The sequence below is a fragment of the Anomaloglossus baeobatrachus genome, chromosome 3 (genome assembly GCF_048569485.1).
Source record: "Anomaloglossus baeobatrachus isolate aAnoBae1 chromosome 3, aAnoBae1.hap1, whole genome shotgun sequence".
In the NCBI taxonomy this organism is placed as follows: Eukaryota; Metazoa; Chordata; class Amphibia; order Anura; family Aromobatidae; genus Anomaloglossus; species Anomaloglossus baeobatrachus.
The window spans coordinates 389,088,693-389,113,360 of record NC_134355.1 but is presented as its reverse complement, the minus strand read 5'-3'; the positions used below and the strand labels follow the sequence as shown (position 1 = coordinate 389,113,360).

General features: G+C 42.4%; 1 protein-coding gene across 16 annotated transcripts in view; it reads left to right on the top strand.

Moving 5' to 3' along the window:
* Positions 1-24,668, top strand: part of RIMS1 (regulating synaptic membrane exocytosis 1) — a 545,320-nt gene that overhangs the window by 372,712 nt on the left and 147,940 nt on the right. For 13 of the 16 annotated variants that reach the window (XR_012751649.1, XM_075340212.1, XM_075340216.1 and 10 more), the window contains one exon: positions 11,197-11,309. The exons of the other annotated variants lie outside the window; for them this stretch is intronic. Coding sequence is in view for 12 of the 13 variants with exons in the window: in XM_075340212.1 (XP_075196327.1) it covers positions 11,197-11,309 (113 nt within the window). In the remaining variant the exon portion in view is untranslated. The remainder of the gene's footprint in view (positions 1-11,196; positions 11,310-24,668) is intronic. 16 annotated transcript variants of the gene reach the window in all.

Here is a 24,668-nt window from a genome sequence, read left to right as displayed (position 1 = left end):
ATCTCCTACCGGCCTCACTGCGGCTTCCGTAGGATATGCGGAAGGAAGGAGGTGGGCAGGATGTTTACATCCTGCTCATCTCTGCCCCTCCGCTCTGATTGGCCGCCTACCGTGTGACGTCGCAGTGACGCCGCACGACCCGCCCCCTTAACAAGGAGGCGGGTCGCCGGCCACAGGGACTTCGCACGGCAGGTGAGTGTGTGTGTGAAGCTGGCGTAGCGATAACTTTCGCTACGCCAGCTATCACCACATATCGCTGCTGCGACGGGGGCGGGGACTATCGCACTCGACATCGCAGCATCGGCCTGCGATGTCGTAGTGTGCAAAGCCCGCCTAAGTCCCCGTCTGCTTGAGGTCAACGTCCCATCCAATGGGATTCGTATATGACTTTCAACCAGAGTGTACAGACTATTCAGCTCATTTAGCGTCCGATACCATGACAGCCTGTTCACCCAAGCCTACGCTAACCATCCTCCAGTAGACTTTTCTGTGGTAGAGGTCCTGTCACAAACTGGATTCAGCTGCCGCCTACAGTTAGGTCCAGAAATATTTGGACAGTGACACAATTTTCGCGAGTTTGGTTCTGCATGCCACCACATTGGATTTGAAGTGAAATCTCTACAACAGAATTCAAGTGCAGATTGTAACGTTTAATTTGAAGGTTTGAACAAAAATATCTGATAGAAATTGTAGGAATTGTACACATTTCTTTACAAACACTCCACATTTTAGGAGGTCAAAAGTAATTGGACAAATAAACCAAACCCAAACAAAATATTTTTATTTTCAATATTTTGTTGCGAATCCTTTGGAGGCAATCACTGCCTTAAGTCTGGAACCCATGGACATCACCAAACGCTGGGTTTCCTCCTTCTTAATGCTTTGCCAGGCCTTTACAGCCGCAGCCTTCAGGTCTTGCTTGTTTGTGGATCTTTCCGTCTTAAGTCTGGATTTGAGCAAGTGAACTGCATGCTCATTTGGGTTAAGATCTGGTGATTGACTTGGCCATTGCAGAATGTTCCACTTTTTTGCACTCATGAACTCCTGGGTTACTTTGGCTGTATGCTTGGGGTCATTGTCCATCTGTACTATGAAGCGCCGTCCGATCAACTTTGCGGCATTTGGCTGAATCTGGGCTGAAAGTATATCCCGGTACACTTCATAATTCATCCGGCTACTCTTGTCTGCTGTTATGTCCTCAATAAACACAAGTGACCCAGTGCCATTGAAAGCCATGCATGCCCATGCCATCACGTTGCCTCCACCATGTTTTACAGAGGATGTGGTGTGCCTTGGATCATGTGCCGTTCCCTTTCTTCTCCAAACTTTTTTCTTCCCATCATTCTGATACAGGTTGATCTTTGTCTCATCTGTCCATAGAATACTTTTCCATAACTGAGCTGGCTTCATGAGGTGTTTTTCAGCAAATTTAACTCTGGCCTGTCTATTTTTGGAATTGATGAATGGTTTGCATCTAGATGTGAACCCTTTGTATTTACTTTCATGGAGTCTTCTCTTTACTGTTGACTTAGAGACAGATACACCTACTTCACTGAGAGTGTTCTGGACTTCAGTTGATGTTGTGAACGGGTTCTTCTTCACCAAAGAAAGTATGCGGCGATCATCCACCACTGTTGTCATCCGTGGACGCCAAAGCCTTTTTGAGTTCCCAAGCTCACCAGTCAATTCCTTTTTTCTCAGAATGTACCCGACTGTTGATTTTGTTACTCCAAGCATGTCTGCTATCTCTCTGATGGATTTTTTCTTTTTTTTCAGCCTCAGGATGTTCTGCTTCACCTTAATTGAGAGTTCCTTAGACCGCATGTTGTCTGGTCACAGCAACAGCTTCCAAATGCAAAACCACACACCTGTAATCAACCCCAGACCTTTTAACTACTTCATTGATTACAGGTTAACGAGGGATACGCCTTCAGAGTTAATTGCAGCCCTTAGAGTCCCTTGTCCAATTACTTTTGGTCCCTTGAAAAAGAGGAGGCTATGCATTACAGAGCTATGATTCCTAAACCCTTTCTCCGATTTGGATGTGAAAACTCTCATATTGCAGCTGGGAGTGTGCACTTTTAGCCCATATTATATATATAATTGTATTTCTGAACATGTTTTTGTAAACAGCTAAAATAACAAAACTTGTGTCACTGTCCAAATATTTCTGGCCCTGACTGTATATGTGTATCTGGCCGCTTCTTTAGGGTTCACGCTGTCTCACTGTCTTTAGATTACTTTTTGAGATTACTTGCACCTATTAACTGCAGTCCAAGGTATTGAGCAAGCTGCATGTCCGATCTAATTACTAATCAGTCCCTAACTCTCTAAGGCTATGTGCCCACGTGGCGTTTTTTCATGCAGTCACGCTGCAATCTGCACCACAGTGTAACTGCATGCGTCCTCAGCACAATCTATGAAGATTGTGCCTAATCCATGCCCACGTGGCGTATTAGAACGCAGCGCTTCGGCTACTGCCGAAGCGCTGCGTTCTAAGAAGTGACATGTCACTTTTTTCGTGCACTTTGCATGCAGCCCCCGCTCTGTGTATAGGAGGGGCTGCATCCAGAGCGCATGAAATCGGCTTTTCATTACGGACTGTTTCTGCAGCGATTTGAAGCGCACGTGTGCTGTTCAAATTGCGGCAGAAATTTCTGCAGGGACAGAACGCAACGTGGGCACATAACCTAAGATAGAGTCTACATGTTCCCTGCGACTGGCTCCTCCCTCAGTACGCTAATCTTACACTGAGCTACTGCTTATTCTTACTGTTGCTGCAGACTCCATTTAAACCAGCCACTAGATTGCGACATTTCCTGCAACATACAACATAGCAATCCTATTATACACATTTTATATAGTGAAATGTGTGTATATTCAGGGGCAGGAATCCGGCCACCACCAAACACAAATGTGACTAGCTGGAAGACAGCTGGGAGCCTAATGGGTTTGCAAGCCACAGGTTGGGTATCCCTGCTCCAGAGCATGAAAAGGGATTGTTCAGCCCTTAATTGAAAAAAAAAAGAAACACCCAGGATGTTCTAAAACATTAGTCCTCAAACTAGTACTAATGTCTGACCAGCCAATCTGTGGTTATACAAGAGTTGCTCTAACTACTTTCCCAGAAGCACCAAGTACTACAGTGTAGCATTGTTACCATTTACACCCTCTCCCACTTGCAGCAGTATTATCCACCTTTCTACCCGTTTCCAATTGGCAGCAGGATTTTTCTCCTTCCCAGCCCTTCCCTAGTGGCAACAGTATTATCTTACTTTACACTTCTTCCCCCTAATATTAGCATATTCCTCTTTTCCGCCCTTTTTGAGCTCTTTTAACATCATTGTTAGCTATAGCTGTTCAGTTTGAGGTCAATGCATTGCTGGAAAATACCTTTCCTTCCAGGTTTCAGTTTTCTTATTGACTATAGGCTAGTTTCACACTTGCGCTATTTTGCCGCAAACGGAATCCGTCAGTAATGTAGTACAGTTCATTTATTTACAGTAGAAGCGCGTTAATATGCCGCGTGTGTGTGTCATGCAGTACCCTCTTGTGTCCACATGGTGTCGCGCTTCCACTGTAAATAAATGAACTGTACTACATTACTGACGGATTCCGTTTGCGTCAAAATAGCGCACGTGTGAGTGGGGTCATAGCTGGTTAACTTTGATGATGTCTAACTATTTTGTTGCATGTTTCTTGCTGTATACCTTCACAAACCTTTGAGCATCTGGTGAAAAAAAGCTTTCCCAGCAAGACATAGCCACCATGTGCCTTATGCTTAGGAATAGTCTATTCTTGATGGTCTATGTTGTTGCATGTGATTCATAGCTTTTCTAAGTACAAAACACTCAGTGAGGTTTAATCAGAGCATATAAGTTTGATTATTAAAACTCAAAAGTCAAAGTCAACTGCATATTGCCTTTTGATGTACAGATGTTCTGTAGTCTTTCAAATTTTACTTGTACTTCATGAAATAAGTGATTTTAACACCTTTTTATCTCCATCCGCTCACTAGTATTTTCAATTTCTATATTGTTCCTCCTAAAAATTGACTCATAGTTTTAAAGTTGAAAGAGTTCAAACTATAACCTACCATGTTGATCTAGAGAAAGGCAAAAACCACATGAGGCAGATGCTGATTTCCCCATATTAGGGGAGAAATTTCTTCCCTACTCAATATAGCAATCAAACTGGTTCCTTGGATCAATATCCCATCCCAGAACTTAGTACCCATGATAATATTATATTGTTCATGAACCGCGTCCAAGCCCAAAAACTTTTTTAGGGTATGTGCGCACGTTGCTTTTTACCTGCTTTTTACCTGCTTTTTTGCTGCTTTTTCAACTGCAGCGTTTAATGCCAAAATGGTTGTGTTCTGCTTTTCAAACAAAGTCTATGGGAATTTGGGTTTCTTGTCCGCACTATGCAGTTCAAACTGCAGCCTTTTTGTTGCAGAACTTTGGTCAAAAACTCAGCTTTGCAGTGCAAAACCCAAATGGCAAAAACAACTGACATGTGAATTGTTTTTGCCATTTGGGTTTTGCACTGCAAAGCTGAGTTTTTGACCAAAGTTCTGCAACAAAAAGGCTGCAGTTTGAACTGCATAGTGCGGACAAGAAACCCAAATTCCCATAGACTTTGCTTGAAAAGCAGAACACAACCATTTTGGCATTAAACGCTGCAGTTGAAAAAGCAGCAAAAAAGCAGGTAAAAAGCAGGTAAAAAGCAAGGTGCGGACATAGCCTTAGCAAATCAACCTTTACAACATCATGTAGTAGATAATAATCTAATCTCACTGCTTACACAATAAAGAATCTCCATCTGTGATGATGATTAAACCTTCTTTCGGAGAGGGTGGTCCCTTGAACCCATTGCAGGCCTAGTTGTTAAAAGGTCGTTTGATGGATTTTTGTAAAGTCCATTCATATATTTGTACATTGTAAAAGATCACCTCTAAACCTTTGTTTTGCAAAATAAATAATCACAAAGTCAGTAATCTGTGTTGTTACTGCAGTCCACCCATTCCTGTAATAATATTCTTTATTTTTCTTTTCATTCGCTCTAGCTATGTACTTATACACTGGAACTCAAAATTGAACACAGTATTCGAAGTGTGGCTACATTAGTGACTTTTATAGAGGCAAAACTATGTTTTTTCATGAATATCTATGCCTTTTTTTTATTGAATCCCATGATTTTATTTTCCTTGACTGCATCTACTTGGCACTTGTCACTAAAGTTGAGTTTATTGTCCACCCATACCCCAAAGTCTTTTTCAATGACAGTTTTAATCAGTGTTGCCATTTAGTACATACCGTAATTATACTTATTTTTTGATCCACGTGTACGTTATTATAAGTTAAACTTTATTTATCATTTCTCAGTCCATACATCCAGCTTATATAAATCCCTCTGTAATATTAAATTATTATTTTCTGTGTTGATTACCTTGCAGAGATTAGTACCATCTGCAAATATTGAAATTCCACTCCATATTCTCTCTATAAAGTAATTAATAAATATGTTAAAATGAAAGGGTCCAATACTGACCCCTGTGTTAGGGCGGCTTTGCACACTACGACATCGCAGGTGCGATGTCGGTGGGGTCAAATCGAAAGTCACGCACATCCGGCATCACTTGCGATGTCGTAGTGTGTAAATCCTAGATGATACGATGAACGAGCGCAAAAGCGTCGTTATCGTATCATCGGTGCAGGCTCCGACATTTCCATAATGCCGGTGCAGCGACAGGTACGATGTAGTTCCTCGTTCCTCCGGCAGCACACATCGCTGTGTGTGAAGCCGCAGGAGCGAGGAACACCTCCTTACCTGCCGCCAGCGGCTATACGGAAGGAAGGAGGTGGGCGGGATGTTTACATCCTGCTCATCTCCGCCCCTCCGCCGCCATTGGCCGCCTGCCGTGTGACGTCGCTGTGATGCCGCACGACCCGCCCCCTTAGTAAGGAGGCGGGTCGCCGGCCAGAGCGACGGTCGCAGGGCAGGTGAGTGCATGTGAAGCTGGCGTAGCGATAATTATCGCTACGCCAGCTATCACAAGATATCGTACCTGCGACGGGGGCGGGGACTATCGCGTGCGACATCGCAGCATCGGCTTGCAATGTCGCAACGTGCAAAGCCCGCCTTACCCTACTGTGAACTTTTGACCCAGTCAGACTGTGTTTTTGATGCTACATATATTTGTGTATCTATCCTAAAATTAAGTTTGCATATACAAGATTTGTATTAATGATGTGACTTCTGAAACTGTTCTACTTTTTCTGTTAAGTATTGGTCCCATTTCACTGTTGCTGCTTGGGGCGAGATGCAGTTCTGGTGTGATGTCAACTTATCAGAACACTATGCAGGCGTGCATGTTTGTATGATTTCTAAATAGGCTATTAAGCATTCATTGTTAATTCCGTGTTTATTCTTAATGTCTATGGAGTATTATCTTTCTCAATCTAACTTTGACTTTTGAAACAGTACATTAAAAACAACCCACACAAAACAATACACACCTGCATGCTGGTCAGCAGCAGTGGCTGGTTTCCAAGGCAATGAGCTGTAAACCAAAAAAATAATATTGAAATTATCAGGGGGACAGAGGAGAAGTTTAATAAATAGTAAATTAAAAAAGTGCTTGTTTTTACAAGCAGTTTCCATCAATGCCCATCAATAAAAGGTGGGAATCATGCGGGTGTCACACGATACGATCTATCGTGCAATCGCACGAGCGATCGTACCCTCCCCTGTCGTTTGTGCGTCACGGGCAATTAGTTGCCCGTGGCGCACAAAGTCGTTAAACCGCCATCACACGCACTTACCTGCTGAGCGACGTCGCTGTGGGCGGTGAACATCCACTTCCTGAAGGGGGTGGGACGTTCGGCGTCACAGCGACGTCACACAGCGGCCAGCCAATAGAAGCGGAGGGGCGGAGATGAGCGGGACGTAAACATCCCACTCACCTCCTTCCTTCCGCATAGCCGGTGGGACGCAGGTAAGCTGTGTTCATCGTTCCCGGGGTGTTACACGGAGCGATGTGTGCTGCCCGGGTACGATGAACAACCGGCGCAAAGAAAAATAAACGACTTTTTAAAAATGAGCAACGTCTCAACGATACACGATTTACGAACGTTCTGCGTCGCTCGTAGATGTCACACGGGACGACGTCGAAAACGATGCCGGATGTGCGTCACGAAAACCGTGACCCCGACGACATATCGCACAATAGATCGTCTTTAACACTGAAAACAATTATGATAAACCGCTTAGTGTTGTTACATTATAAAACATGGTGAATAATTTTATGAGCACTGTAGAAGTTGATATTTAGATTAGCTTCACCTGAAGATTTAAGTCAGCAGGTTTCTGTGCTCTATGATTCTCTACAGTATATTAGATTTGCCAGTACCTATATATAGGTTGAAGATTTATTAGATGCAGCTCAATGATCCTAGTCTAGACTCTACCCATGTAATTAAAAGTATGATTAGAGTATCAGATATGGTGATAATAAAGGCAATCATTGTAAAGTATTATAGATTGCTCTCATTCATTAGTTATCATAGTTATTGCACATATTTATGGGAACATTGATGTTTTTCTTACATTGAATTTATCACTCAGTCAAAAAACATCATTAAATGGTAACTCTTTGATTTTTCTGACTATTAACTGTAGACCTTGATTTGTACGTAGCTGTAATATATCACCCATGGAGATCTATCAGACACCATTAGATGCAAGTATTTGTGTGATGTTGCCTTGAATATCATAGTAGACGTTACTTTGTAAAATGCCAGTGTATTGAGAGCTGCAGGGACCCCATTACCCTTATGCAGTTTTTACTCTTGCATAATGCGCATAAAAGGTAGTCAGATATCTAGGCTAAGAACGTTTGGTGTGAGACACAATGTTATTCCTGAAGAGCATTGTGAGCCATATATTGGTAAATCCACTCTGGTCACATGATGTCATGTGAAAATATTCGGCAGAGGCTTAAGCAGGCTTTACACGCTACGACATCGCTAATGCGGAGTCGTTGGGGTCACGGAATTCGTGACGCACAGCCGGCCGCATTAGCGATGCCGTTGCGTGTGACATCGATTAGCGATTTTGCATCGTTGCAAAACAGTGAAAAATCGCTAATCGGCGACACGGGGGTCCATTCCCAATTATCGTTACTTCAGCAGTAACGAGGTTGTTCCTCGTTCCTGCGGCATCACACATCGCTGCGTGTGACGCCGCAGGAGCGAGGAACGTCTCCCTACCTGCCTCCCGGCCGCTATGCGGAAGGAAGGAGGTGGGCGGGATGTTACGTCCCGCTCATCTCCGCCCCTCCGCTGCGATTGGGCGGCGGTTCAGTGACGTCGCTGTGACGCCGCACGGACCGCCCCCTTAGAAAGGAGGCGGTTCGCCGGTCACAGCGACGTCGCCGGACAGGTAAGTATGTGTGACGGCTCTGGGCGATGTTGTGCGGCACGGGCAGCGATATGCCCGTGTCGCGCAACAGATGGGGGCGGGTACGCACACTAGCGATATCGGGACCGATATCGCAGTGTGTAAAGTAGCCTTTAGTACAGCTCTCTGTTGCCTAATCCATGATAGTTACATGTGCTACTAACAAATTAACAAAAGCCCAATAATGTGAGCTTCTCACTGATTATGCTTCCTTTTTTTGCGGCAAACTAATGCCAGCGTCACACGGTACGATATTTTGGGGCGATATGTCGGCGGGGTCACATCGTAAGTGACGCACATCCGGCATCGTTTGATATATCGTAGCGTGTGACAGCTACGAGCGACGGTGAACGACAAAAATACTCACCTTATCATTGTTCGTTGACACGTCGCTCATTTTCAAATGTTGTTTCTTCTTCTGTGCGCCGGTTGTTCATCGTTCCCGGGGCAGCACACATCGCTCCATGTGACACCCCAGGAACGATGAACACAGCTTACCTGCGTCCCGCCGGCAATACGGAAGGAAGGAGGTGAGCGGGATGTTATGTCCCGCTCATCTCCGCCCCTCCGCGTCTATTGGCCAGCGGCTGTGTTGTCGCTGTGATGCCGAACGTCCCTTCCCCTTCAGGAAGAGGATGTTCGCCGCCCATAGCGAGGTCATCCGGGAGGTAAGTGGGTATGACAGGGGGTTAACGACTTTGTGCGCCACGGGCACCTAATTGCCCATGTCGCACAAACGACGGGGGCGGGTTCGATTGCTCGTGCGATCGCACGATAGATCGTCCCGTGTGACGCCCGCATTAGGCTATTAAGCCACCTTTAAATAACCACTCCCTGCTTTGACCTATTGGTTTTGCTCTTAGCTTTTGGTTTTCCGTCCTGTCCTCTATTAGTTCTTAATTTTTGATAATACTCGGTATTTCTCATTGCATATGGGTGCACAGGCCTTGTCCAATACTCCAATACAAACAATTTTTTCCAGAACATAACTTAAAAAAACCCAAAACAGTATAATTTTGAAAAACCAACAATGTATGTTTGTTATATATTTATGGGGTTGACCACTAGTGGACAACCCCTTCTTAATTGCTTAAGTGCCCCATATAAAAATAGAGATGAGCGGACCCGTGGAAGTTCAATTTGGTGGGTTCAGCCGGACTTTAGATAAAATTTGGTTTGAGACCTGGACTTGACCTGAAAACCAATGGAAGTCACTAATTGGGCAGTTAGCGTCTCACCCCACATGCAGCCAGACATAAACAATACCTTCGGGGGCAGGTGGGTGATGTTTTTGCTTTTTTTTTGTGTGTGTGTACACACTACATCTGAGCATGATGTTACCTTCAGTGCAAGCTGTTCACACACTGCAAGCAGCTTTCAGTGAACTGAGCACAGGAATACTTGAGCCAGTGGTTTGTATACGTAAAGCACCCGAACTCCGAACCTGAACTTTATTTTTCTTCTTCTTTTTTTTTTTTTTAAAGTCAAACAACGAGCCTCGTGTTTGCTTATCTCTAAAATCATATATTTACCACCTGCGATGTCGGCACTGTGATTTCCCGTAATTATGTGCAAAAAATAAACTGCCACTAATTGGCTGCACCCTTCATTAGGACATCCGCTATGACAAAATATTGAAATTTGTAGACAATAAGCGTCATTTGAATGACTGCAGTGGTTACATGCCATACTAATAATGTCACTTGAATAACATCACAGGAGTAGCGCCATTCTAGAAGGTGAGTGTAGTATTTGTTTGTTTTGTATGACACACTGCAATTAAAAATCTCTTCATTATTTTACCTCCTTCTAATATTTTTAAAAATTACCCCTGAAATGGAGGTGATTGATTTTTATTCTGTCAAAAAATACAACAAAATATTTTTTTCTTGTGGTTTCCTCTTGTCCTTTGCTTGAGAAAAAAACCTATAATGACCAAAATGTTGTATTTTCTGACGGAATGTAATCCAACATTGTAAATTATCATCGTTACTCTAGAAAATATACTTTGAGGAGTAATTACAATTGGGGGTGAATGAATTCATGTTTGGTTAGTAATTTTTGACCCAGAAGAAATGTAAAAATATTCTCAAAAAATCTGAATGCATATTGGCAGAATCCTAAAAATGGCCATGTGTTCTCATCCACGCTGAAGCCATACAGAAATGAGTAGCATGCCCATTTCTATAGATGGTATAAGGTATGATATAATATAGATCTGATTAATGGGATTGGCACCAAAAATACAAAGGAGACCGTAAAGTCAAGACGTGAAAAGAAAGCCCTTGGAATTCGGTAATCGGTTAATGTACTAATGCAGAACCCTAGCCCTTACAGATGTCATATGGATGCTTTCAACTTTCACTTTTTTCATGCACCGTAATGAAACCATTATGTGTGTATGAAATTTCACTAAACTTTGTGATGTAAAGACTAATGTGGATTTAATGCCATCATAAATAATGAAGCTGTGGATATTAGAAGGTTCACATTTTACACATCCCTTCTAGCGTAGCAGAAGTAGAGAAAATCTGTTTTTTTTAATGGTTGTGCCGCTTAATAAACTCAATTGGTGGATGGTATTTACTTATAAACGCAAATAAATACATAAATGCTAGAATTAAGGAAATGCAAGAAATATGTCTCACTGAAAGGCACAGTGCAGAAAACATCATTTGTCACTTTATTATGTCATTATTTCTTATTAAATAAATTGCACCCATATTTTTTCAGCAAACTTGTTAGTGGAAGAACGTACAAGACAAATGAAAATAAAGGTTCAGCGATTTAAGCAGACAGCTGGCTCTAGCTCCAGTCAAGAACTCGAGAGAGAGCAATTTACTAAGGTAAGTGCCGAATATTCAATATATGTTTACGATTAAAGGGAAATAACATCCTAAAAAGGAGTTACTGTGTATGAGGGCTTCTTATGTTGTTAAAGCTGTGACTGTTCTAAAGTAGGTAATTAGAAGAACTAATTAAAAGTTAGCCTAGATCCAAAATACTTTTAGGCATTACATTTGAAGGAAATAATTCAGTTGAATGTATGTCCTAGATCAGAGGTCCAACTTGACACTCCTAGGCCCCAGACAATTGTAACAGAGTCCCTCACCATGTGTACTGACGTCTTTTCATATGGCAAAGTCACTAGGGTCCCGGAGCCACATCTGTAGGTATGCCCCTGTCCTAAGGGTGTACATTTGTATACGTCTGCAGTTGTCACACCATATGTGTTAAAATGTGTTCAGAATGGTGTAAAGTATACAAACCAAATATATGTCGAAAGCACAAACTAGGCAAAAGTCTGGCTAATATTCTGGTTATAACACAATCATTCAACATGTATCTGGCTAAATATGTCTGAAAGCACACTCTTTAGGCATAGAACTGGCTCAATATTTGCTGAGAACATGTTCTTTATGCATACATCAGGCTAATGATCTGGTTAAAGCTTGCTCTTTAGTCATATAGCTGGTTAAATATTTATTTGTGCCTATTTACCACACTGTTTGCTTTCCTGTTTTCTATAGCTAAGACAATCTAGGAATGTGAAGAAGGTTTCATTTTAATACCTAAAGGACATTATGTTGGATTCCATAATAAAACTGTCATAAGTGTGTCACGCCCTGCTGAGACCTCGAGGTGATCTGGGATCAAAAGGTCACCGCATTTCTTTGATCGCAGATCCGTTTTAATCTCAGTCATCATTTTTCCTGAGTAGGAGCGTATTAAATTCCATTCATCTCTGAAGGGGTTAAGGTTTCTTTTCTATCCTGCTGAGATTGACTTGTAGCTGTTATTCTCAGCTGCAGCCACTCCCTTCTGCTATATAAAGCCACCCCTCACTCTCTCCTATGCCGGCTATAGTTCAATCTATGCTGATCTGTGAAGGAATTGTCCCTGGGGAAAGCTGTGGTTCTCTTTCCAGCATCATTTTGGGGGCGTCCATCTCAGGAGAAGAATTGGAGTTTTTGTTGTTTATTCTGCTTTCTCTTGTTTGTCTCCCCTTCCTCGTGTTACCTTTATATTAATAGTAACACTAGTATCTTGCTGGCATGCACGCTAGTCAGGGTAAGTCCAGGGTCAGCACGTGATAGTGCACAGGGAGAAGGACCCGTCTATGGACGTTATAGAGCTCAGGGATCAACCACAGGTGAGTTAGATGGTGACCCCTCTCCCTAGCATCAGAGCCGACCTTTACATTTTCCTGGTGTACCCTTCCTCTTGCACCGCACGCTGGGTGTTCCCTTGCCCCAGCATGACAAAAACCTAGGAGTATAAGACATTAATGTTTTTCCCTTAGAGCATTTACCATTTCAACGCTATGAATATTTTCCATTTTTATTTTCTCCTCTTCTTCCAAGATCCATAACTTTTTTATTTTGTCATCAGTATAGCCATATGAGGGCTTGTTTGAAATTGCAAAAAAAATAACAATATCATAATTTATTTTTTTTATTTACCATGCTCACTATACGGAAAAACTGACCTGGCAATATGATTCTTAAGGTCGATATGAGTGCCCACATACCAAATATGTATAGTTTTTATTTAAGTGGAAAAAAAAATTCAGAAGTTTGTAAGAAAAATTAATTTTGCTTTTGTCACCATTTTCCGAGACTCGTAACATTTTCATTTTGTACCCCGAGTTAACATATTTATTTATACCATTTAGGGTAGATGCAATGTTTTGATTGCCTGTTATTGTATTTTATTGTAATGTTGCAGAGGCCAAAAAAATATAATTCTAGTGTTTACATTTTTTTTTCTCGTTACCTCATTTATCAATCAGTTGAATTTATTTAATATTTTGCTAGACTTTCACAGATGCAGCAATAGCAAATGTGTTTTTTTATTTATTTTTATTTTTAACAAGGTTTATTTGTCTTGTTTTTTTTTTTTTTACTGGATTTACTAGTCCTTTTTACTAGACTTATAACTGCAATCATCCGAATGCTTGTGCTACACATAGTAATGCACCAGCACTACGATGTGTAGCAGAAATCATGATCGTAATGAGGAGGATCTTAATGACATGCACAGGGGTCTTCAGAAGACCCCCAACTGTCATGACAGCCTATCAGCTCCTCGTGATTACGTCATAGGCTTGCCGATGGACAGGAGGAATGTTGTGCCCCCTTTCCGGCGCATGTTAAATGCCACTGTCAGAGATTGACAGCGACATTTAACATGTTAACAGCCTTGGACTAAGCTCAGTTCAACTTTTGGCTGTTAGAGGCACTTGATGGCTGATTAAATCAGCCATGAAGTGCAAAGAAAGATGTGGGCTCTATGTGTGACAGGGACATAACATATGACTCACCAGTGCGTCATATGTCGGAAATGGGTTAACAAGCCATTGCCTCCTGAAGTTTCTGTCCCCATCCAGCACCAGTCTCTTTAGCTTGATGATTGCTCACTGTCTGTATGATAATTTGTGCCATGTAAGGGAACTTCAGTCTAGCTAAAGAAGCAGCTGATGGTGGGTGAGGAAACAACCTATTAAGGCAGTAGCTGATATACTCTGTGTACATGCGCTGAGTATTTTCTTGCAGTAATTTCTGCACCAAATCTGAATCCCTCAGGCAGAAGAAAAACCCCACACATTTCTGCAGTGCGTTTTTGCCGCTTTTTGCCTCTTTTTCGGGGCATTTTTTCCATGCATTTTTCATGCATTTGTAGTGGAAAAATGCTGGCAAAAACACTGAAAGAATTGACATGCTGCAGTTTGGTTTATGCACCTAATCTGTAAGGAAAAAATAAGCAACATACAGTTAGGTCCAGAAATATTTGGACAGTGACACAATTTTCGCGATTTGGGCTCTGCATGCCACCACATTGGATTTGAAATGAAACCTCTACAACAGAATTCAAGTGCAGATTGTAACGTTTAATTTGAAGGTTTGAACAAAAATATCTGATAGAAATTGTAGGAATTGTACACATTTCTTTACAAACACTCCACATTTTAGGAGGTCAAAAGTAATTGGACAAATAAACCAAACCCAAACAAAATATTTTTAATTTCAATATTTTGTTGCGAATACTTTGGAGGCAATCACTGCCTTAAGTCTGGAACCCATGGACATCACCAAACGCTGGGTTTCCTCCTTCTTAATGCTTTGCCAGGCCTTTACTGCCACAGCCTTCAGGTCTTGCTTGTTTGTGGGTCTTTCCGTCTTAAGTCTGGATTTGAGCAAGTGAAATGCATGCTCAATTGGGTTAAGATCTGGTGATTGACTTGGCCATTGCAGAATGTTCCACTTTTTTGCACTCATGAACTCCTGGGTAGCTTTGGCTGTATGCTTGGGGTCATTGTCCATCTGTACTATGAAGTGCCGTCCGATCAACTTTGCGGCATTTGGCTGAATCTGGGCTGAAAGCATATCCCGGTACACTTCAGAATTCATCCGGCTACTCTTGTCTGCTGTTATGTCATCAATAAACACAAGTGACCCAGTGCCATTGAAAGCCATGCATGCCCATGCCATCACGTTGCCTCCACCATGTTTTACAGAGGATGTGGTGTGCCTTGGATCATGTGCCGTTCCCTTTCTTCTCCAAACTTTTTTCTTCCCATCATTCTGGTACAGGTTGATCTTGGTCTCATCTGTCCATAGAATACTTTTCCAGAACTGAGCTGGCTTCATGAGGTGTTTTTCAGCAAATTTAACTCTGGCCTGTCTATTTTTGGAATTGATGAATGGTTTGCATCTAGATGTGAACCCTTTGTATTTACTTTCATGGAGTTTTCTCTTTACTGTTGACTTAGAGACAGATACACCTACTTCACTGAGAGTGTTCTGGACTTCAGTTGATGTTGTGAACGGGTTCTTCTTCACCAAAGAAAGTATGCGGCGATCATCCACCACTGTTGTCATCCGTGGACGCCCAGGCCTTTTTGAGTTCCCAAGCTCACCAGTCAATTCCTTTTTTCTCAGAATGTACCCGACTGTTGATTTTGCTACTCCAAGCATGTCTGCTATCTCTCTGATGGATTTTTTTCTTTTTTTTCAGCCTCAGGATGTTCTGCTTCACCTCAATTGAGAGTTCCTTAGACCGCATGTTGTCTGGTCACAGTAACAGCTTCCAAATGCAAAACCACACACCTGTAATCAACCCCAGACCTTTTAACTACTTCATTGATTACAGGTTAACGAGGGAGACGCCTTCAGAGTTAATTGCAGCCCTTAGAGTCCCTTGTCCAATTACTTTTGGTCCCTTGAAAACGAGGAGGCTATGCATTACAGAGCTATGATTCCTAAACCCTTTCTCCGATTTGGATGTGAAAACTCTCATATTGCAGCTGGGAGTGTGCACTTTCAGCCCATATTATATATAGAATTGTATTTCTGAACATGTTTTTGTAAACAGCTAAAATAACAAAACTTGTGTCACTGTCCAAATATTTCTGGACCTAACTGTTTGCGCAACACTTCAGAAAACTGCACCCAAAAACAGATTAAAAAAATGCAGTGTGTGCACATAGCTTCAGTGCTCTGTTATGCCAAGAGTACTTAATGCCTCATTTGCATACATACGAAAGTGCTAATTATTCAGGAATACAGCAACAGACAAGAGAAGATACAAAGGTGTCGATGGATTTATATTTCAAAGAGCTGCATATATACTTTAAAGTTAAATTTGATAAGCAGGATCGACAGTCGCCATGCCCCATCCAACCGCCGTTCTACCCCAGCTCTGGCCACTTTGTCAAAGCTGGGGCAAACATTTTTTTTTTTTCTTTGCACCATTTTGCATTGCACCCCAAAAATGCAACGTTCCACAGCTTTTTTTTCTCCATGTCATGGAGGTTATGGGGTACAGAGTTATGAGCCTCTACACAGTGACTCAGCTGATGCAATAGGTTTGCTTTGGGATTCAGGACTGGAATGGTGGTGGGTATACCTCCAAAAAAATGTCAGTGTCTCAGTAACATGTCAAATTATTGTATGCTGAGGCATGGCATCCCACTCTTCTTGAAGGGCAGCCCAAGTCATGGAGGTTATGGGGTACAGATTTGAGCCTCTACTCAGTGACTCAGCTGATCCCATAGGTTTTCTTTGGGATTCAGGACTCAAGAAAGTGCAGGCCATTCCATTTTAGGTACCCCGATGATGCGACGTCGATGAGTTGTAGCATTGCGATCCAGGAAAATGAAATTAGGCCGATATTGTTCATGCAGATGCACAATGCCTGGATTAATAATGTTATTCAATTAGTAGGGGCTTGTCACTGTACCATTCACAAAGTTTATTGCAGTTCTGTATTGACTAGACATATTTGCCCACACTGATGCATAGCGCTCTCCTTAACGTCTCCAACATCATTGGAAGCCCTCATTTCTGCTCAGCATGAGTCTACTCAGCAAGATGATGATGCCTGTGTCTGGTGGTGTGGTCAGGTACCCTTGCAGGTTGTCTAGCACGCAGACCACTCTGCTGTAAATGGTTTTGAATGGTCTGACGTGACATTTGGGTTTCTCCCACCTCCCTTAAATGTGCCTGGAGTTGATTGGAATTCCTCATACGGTTCTGAAAGGCATTCTTTACAATGAAGGGGCCAAAGAAGGTATCTATGCTTTTCTATGACTCTTCCAGTCTCTCTATAGCTCTGATTTCACTCTGTGACACACTAAGCTCAGTGACCACTTCTGCCTGAGAACATCCTGCTTGACGCCTCACAATGACGAGGTACTGCTGATCAAGTGTTAAGGCCCCGTCACACTAAGCAACATCGCTAGCAACATCGCTGCTAACGAACAACTTTTGGGACGTAGCAGCGATGTTGCTAGTGATGTCACTGTGTGTGACATCTAGCAACAACCTGGCCCCTGCTGGAGGTCGTTGGTTGTTGCTGAATGTCCTGGGCCATTTTTTAGTTGTTGCTGTCCCGCTGTGAAGCACAGATCGCTGTGTGTGACAGCGAGACAGCAACAACTAAATGTGCAGGCAGCAGGAGCCGGCTTCTGCGGAGGCTGGTAACCACAGTAAACATCGGGTAACCAAGAAGCCCTGTCCTTGGTTACCCGATATTTACCTTTGTTACCAGCCTCCGCCGCTCTCACTGTCAGTGCCGGCTCCTGCTCTGTGCATATGTAGCTGCAGGACACATCGGGTTAATTAACCCGATGTGTGCTGTAGCTAGGAGAGCAGGGAGCCAGCGCTAAGCATTGTGCGCTGCTCCCTGCTCTGTGCACATTTAGCTGCAGTACACATCGGGTAATTAACCCGATGTGTGCTGTAACTAGGAGAGCAGGGAGCCAGCGCTCAGTGTGCGCTGCTCCCTGCTCTCTGCACGTGTAGCTCCGTGCGCTGGTAACCAAGGTAAATATCGGGTTGGTTACCCGATATTTACCTTAATTACCAAGCGCAGCATCTTCCACGCGGCGCTGCTGGCTGGGGGCTGGGACACTGGTTGCTGGTGAGGTCACCAGCAACTCGTGTAGCGACGCTCCAGCGATCCCTGCCAGGTCAGGTTGCTGGTGGGATCGCTGGAGCGTCGTAGTGTGACATCTCACCAGCAACCTCCTAGCAACTTACCAGCGATCCCTATCATTGTTGGGATCGCTGGTAAGTTGCTTAGTGTGACTGGACCTTTAGGTGTCGTCTTGGTCTCATGATGTTAAGATATGAACAGCTTGATGAGGACGACTGTTTAAATACCAATTCTAATTAAACCCCAACATTTATTGAGAAATGTATGGATCAAACACCTGTTGTGAATTTTGACATTAGGCTCCCTGTTAGAGAACCTCAAGTTGTGTAAAAAGAAAAACATTTAACAGTTGGACATGTGCATTCAAAAATTTAGAGAAGGTCACACTAAGTTCACCTGAAAAGGTTAGAGTGCATTTTAAGATCATCCTGAAATTTACTCTGAAAGCCAAATATCCTAACTTTTTGTGAGTAGTTTATATCTACTAATTTGTGCCAATATAGCCCCTTTTTTTTTTTTTTTAAATCTGCCCTGTATTGCACATTATTCTTTTAAAGGATAACCCTCCAAGCTATAATTACACATCTGTTGCCATTAGAACCATCCTTTAGTAGTTCCAGCTCATTGTCGATCATACACAATGCAACTCTCTTAGTTGGCTTCCAGCCAAGATAGCTGTGCTCTGCAGCCTGTCTAGAATGGAGCTTCCACTGTGAGGGATAATGGCATGGAAATAGTCATAGCTCATACCAGGAAGCTATAGATTATATCTTACTATATGCTAGTAATTAAGAAAATAGATAAACTGCAGGATGGGGCTTTATACAGCTATACAGGGCACTAAAACGACAGCTGTTCTACATTGGTGTTGGTCTGTGTACTGGGACTGAGAGAAGAGATATACTGCAGCAGCGACCGGAAGAGTGATGTACTGCAGAATAGAGCTCTGTATAGAGGCGTTAAGAGGAGAGATATACTTTGTGTAGGACTGAGATTAATTGAGCTGTGTTTGTTACCTGTGTTTGATGCTTATTGCTTAGGCTAGTTTCACACTTGCGTTGGGTTGAATCCGCTGGGTCCGTTGCTGCGTCGTTTTGACGCATCCGTTATTTTTGTGGTGTCAACAGATGCAACGGGTCCGTTATTTCACAGGAATCCGTTAGCTGATTCCTGTGAAATAACGAAGCGTTGCATCAGTTTGGCGTCCGTTAGGCGTCCGTCTAAGGCTACTTTCACACTTGCGTTGAACGGTATCCGTTGCATTGCGTTGTGTAACGGATGCAACGGATGTGTTGCATATAGTGACACAACGGATGCAACGGATGCTGCAAAACAACGCAATTCGTTTTGATTTTTTTTTTTCCCGGTTTTACCAGCGGCAGACTATAGTGAACGATCAGCTGATCGTTCCCTGCAGCCGGCCGCTGGGTGATCAGCTGATTGCTCCCAGTAGCCGGCCGCCGGGTGATCAGCTGATCGCTCCCGCCCGCCGGGTGATCAGCTGATCGCTCCCTGCAGCCGGCCGCCGGGTGATCAGCTGATCGCTGTCACTTGCCGGCGCCCGGGCATGCCGGCGGGCGGGCGCTCAGCTGAGCGCTGTGACTTGCCGGCGGCCGGGCATGCTGGTGGCCGGTCATTCAGCTGAGCGCTGTCGCTTGCCGACGGCCGGGCGCTCAGCTGAACGTTCGGCCACCGCGAGCCAAAATAAAGTTTGATTTAAAAAAAAAAAAAAAAAGAGCATGCGCAGTGAAATCCAGAGGATTCCGCTGCTCAAAATAACGTTACATGCTGCGTTCCTCCCGCTGGGCGGAAGCAACGGAGCGTCGCCCAGCGGAAGCAACGCAGCTCCTTTTGGTACAATCCGTCAACCATACAAGTCTATGGGAAACAGCGGAATCCGTTAACGGATTCCGCTGTTTCCCAAAAGGGCGGATTGTAACGGAAGGAAAATAACGCAAGTGTGAAAGTACCCTAACAGAATCAGTCAGCTCTGTTTTATTTCTTTTTTCATTTTTTTTCATTCTGGGCATGCTCAGTATAAATTAGCGGAATCCAGCAGCGGATTCCGTTGTTAAGCACTTAGCAACGGAATCCGCTACCATAGGGAGCCATTATAAATTTTAACGGAACCAACGGAATCCGTTGGTTGGCGTCATTTTGACACAAGCATTTAACGTTACATTCTGCGTTGCTTCCGCTTGGCGGAAGCAACGGAGCATCGGCCAACGGAAGCAACGCAGGTACTTTTGGCACAATCCGTCATCAATGCAAGTCTATGGGAAACAACGGAATCCATTAACGGATTCCGTTGTTTCCCAAGACAGCGGATTGCGCCAAAAAAAACAACGCAAGTTTGAAAGTACCCTTAGAGAGATTAGTGATGTGAAACTGGAAATGCTGCTCTTTTGTTTCTTATGACACATGATAATTTTCTGTCATATGAATCAATAGCGCGACATATGTAGTTTCAGAAAACTGATCTGTCAGCAGCAGGAAACAAACACAACTCTCCATCCTCCTCCTCTTACCTACCTTAATTCAAAGAGATATACCCCGAGCATGCATTGTCTTGGCTCCTCTGTATGACGCAATATATTTTGCTCTTAGGCCAGATGACATCCATTATCCCGCCCACCATACTCGATATCCACTATTCACTTTTTGCGTCATCACGGAGGGTGGGGGTAGGGTCGGGGGTCAGTCATCATGCCAGTTTGCTACATGCAGGTGAGATAAAAATAAAACAAAAAAAATGTATGGGTAAATGTACATGGGGAGGGGAATAATGGAAAAATGCTAATTGGAGTTTGCTATAAGCCTCCTAACATACCTGAACAAATAGAGGGTGAAATGCTGGAACAAATTGAAAAGGCAGCTAATAATAATAATCGGGTTCTTATTATGGGGGATTTCAACTATCCAGACATACAGTGGGACAAAGAATCTTCTGGTTCTGCTAAAAGCTGTAAGTTCTTATCTACCATTCAAGACCATTTCCTCTCTCAGATGGTAGGTGAACCGACCAGGGGAGATAATTTGCTAGATCTGGTCCTGTCAAATAGACCGGATACAATTTCAGATCTACAGGTCCGGGAGCACTTGGGCACCAGCGATCATAATATGGTAAGCTTCGACATAATATTCAATAGAACACTTCAAAGGGGGAATGCTAAAACCTGGAATTTTAGGAAAGCTGATTTCAACAAATTAAGGGAAGAGCTTAAATGTGTAGATTGGGACAGAGTCATGGTAACTGGGGATACCGAACATAAATGGGGTAAGTTTAAGGATATACTACTAGAGTCCTGTAAAAAACGTATACCCTCTGGTAATAAAATGTCCAGGAATAAAAAGAAACCACTATGGATAAATAAGACTGTACAAAGTATAATAAAACAAAAACAAAGGGCGTTTAAAATCTTAAAGGCTGAGAATACAGAAATAGCATTGCAGGAGTATAAAGATATCAATAGGCAATGCAAAAAAGAAATCAAACAAGCAAAACTAGCTACTGAAACAAAAATCGCCAATGACATTAAAATAAATCCCAAAATCTTTTATAAATACATTAATGCCAAAAGGAAAACAAAGGATAGTATCGGACCCTTAAAATATAATAACAAGTTAGTTATAGAGGACAAACAAAAGACTGAGATATTAAATAGGCATTTCTCATCTGTATTCACCAAGGAACTGACTGTACCAGGGATCATTCAACAAGTGAAAAATCAAAGTCCACCACCCGATATAATTAATTTAACACAAGATGAAGTACGTCTACGTCTGAGTAAATTAAACATTGACAAATCCCCAGGGCCAGATGGCATTCATCCACGAATATTGAGGGAATTGAGCTCCGTAATCGACAGACCGCTGTATCTCATCTTTTTAGACTCACTTGTAACAGGGTTGGTGCCTCAGGATTGGAGGATTGCTGATGTGGTACCGATATTTAAGAAAGGTAAAGAGGGTAGATCCAGGCAACTACCGTCAAGTAAGCCTGACATCAGTAGTATGCAAAGTTTTTGAGGGCATTTTAAGGGATGACATGCAAAAATATATTGCAGAAAATAATATGATAACTGACAAACAGCATGGATTCATGAAAGATAAGTCGTGTCTAACCAACCTGTTGGGGTTCTATGAGGGGGTAAGTTCAAACCTGGATATTGGTAATGCAGCTGATGTGATTTATTTGGACTTTGCAAAGGCATTTGATACTGTACCACATAATAGCCTTATACTAAAGCTCCAGAAGCAAGGACTAGGGGACACAATATGCAACTGGGTAAGGAATTGGCTAAAAGATAGGAAACAAAGAGTAGTCATAAATGGTACATTCTCTAAATGGGCTATAGTCAGCAGTGGGGTGCCGCAGGGATCTGTGCTTGGACCGATTCTTTTTACTCTCTTTATTAATGACCTTGTGGATGGGATTGATAGTACAGTGTCAGTCTTTGCCGATGACACCAAACTATGTAGGGTATTAAAAACTGACCTGGATAGTACAATATTACAAAAAGATCTGGATAAGATGTCAGAATGGGCAGATACTTGGCAAATGAGATTTAATGTCGATAAATGTAAAGTAATGCACCTAGGACAGAGTAATCCTATAGCTGCGTATACATTAAATGGAAGTAAACTCGGAACTGCAGAACAGGAGAAGGACTTGGGTATTCTCATTACAAATAAGCTGAGCAGCAGCACTCAATGTCAAGCAGCAGCTGCTAAAGCAAACAAGATTTTAGGGTGTATAAAAAGAGAGATTAGATCCCGTGATCCCAACGTATTGTTACCCCTCTATAAATCACTTGTAAGGCCACATCTGGAATACGGGATCCAGTTTTGGGCTCCACATTTTAAAAAGGACATTCAGAAGTTAGAGTCAGTTCAAAGGCGGGCAACTAGACTATTACAAGGAATGGAAGGCCTCCCATATGATGGCAGGTTGAAAAAGTTAGATATGTTTAGCTTAGAAAAAAGACGTCTCAGAGGAGATCTCATTTATATGTATAAATACATGTGTGGTCAATATAAAGGACTGGCACATGACTTATTTCTTCCGAAAACAATACTAAGCACCAGGTGGCATACACTGCGAGTGGAAGAAAAGCGATTCCGACACCTAAATAGGAAAGGGTTCTTTACAGTTAGAGCGGTCAGACTGTGGAATACACTACCACAAGAGGTAGTAATGGCAGATACTATAACAGCTTTTAAAAAAGGGCTGGATGATTTCCTCAGTACACACAACATTGTTGGTTATAAGTGACTAAATGTAGAACTGGTGGAGGAAGGTTGAACTAGATGGACCTAGGTCTTTTTTCAACCTAAGTAACTATGTAACTATGTATTTTCATCTTAGCTACAGCTCCTGACAAAGCTCAGTGTTGATAATGAAATGAACGCCAAGGTGCCAATGTACCCCTCATTCCCTTTTTTCATCTTTGTTCTTGGTGCATCATGTCTCAAGGTAAATTTTAAATTTAGGTTTAATTTATATATTTTTTTGTTTTTTTCATATAGTCACATGGAGGTTTTTTATTCTTTGGACTTCCTTCGATGTATGTCATTATAAGTAGTGACTAGTGATGGGCGGATTTGGGTCCCCATACACTTATATGGGGACCGGCATCCTGGCAGATATCTGGGATCAATTCCGGGCTGGAATCAGGGTTTTGAGATATGTCTATCTCATTATTATTATTTATCTCATTATTATTATATATTAATAATAATAATAATTATTATTATTTATTAATAATAAGATCTCTATGGGTCATTTTTAGCTCATTATTGTGTGTCTAAAATACTGTTCAATCTGTCAGTATGTCTTGATGACTGTCAGGGCCGCCACTAGGAATTTCAGAGCCCCATACTGACAAAATTATGGGGCCCCCTTGAGACTCCACCCAGGCTCCACCTCCACCCCGCAAACCTTCCACAGTCCGCGATCACTCTTGGAAAAACATAAATATTATATATATATATATATATATATATATATATATATATATATATATATATATATGTACAGCACAGACCAAAAGTTTAGACACACCTTCTCATTCAAAGAGTTTTCTGTATTTTCATGACTCTGAAAATTGTAGATTCACATTGAAGGCATCAAAACTATGAATTAACACATGTGGAATGAAATACTTAACAAAAAAGTGTGAAACAGATGAGAATATGTCTTATATTCCAGAAGTAGCCACCTTTTGCTTTGATTACTGCTTTGCACACTCTTGGCATTCTCTTGATAAGCTTCAAGAGGTAGTCACCGGAACTGGTTTTCACTTCACAGGTGTGCCCTGTCAGGTTTAATAAGTGGGACTTCTTGCCTTATAAATGGGGTTGGGACCATCAGTTGTGTTGTGCAGAAGTCTGGTGGATACACAGCTGATAGTCCTACTGAATAGACTGTTAAAATTTGTATTATGGCAAGAAAAAAGTAGCTAAGTAAAGAAAAACGAGTGGCAATCATTACTTTAAGAAATGAAGGTCAGTCAGTCTGAAAAATTTGGAAAACTTTGAAAGTGTCCCCAAGTGCAGTGGCAAAAACCATCAAACGCTACAAAGAAACTGGCTCACATGAGAATCGCACGAGGAAAGGAAGACCAAGAGTCACCTCTGCTGCGGAGGATAAGTTTATCCGAGTCACCAGCCTCAGAAATCGCAGGTTAACAGCTGCTCAGATTAGAGACCAGATCATTGCCACACAGAGTTCTAGCAGCAGACACATCTCTAGAACAACTGTTAAG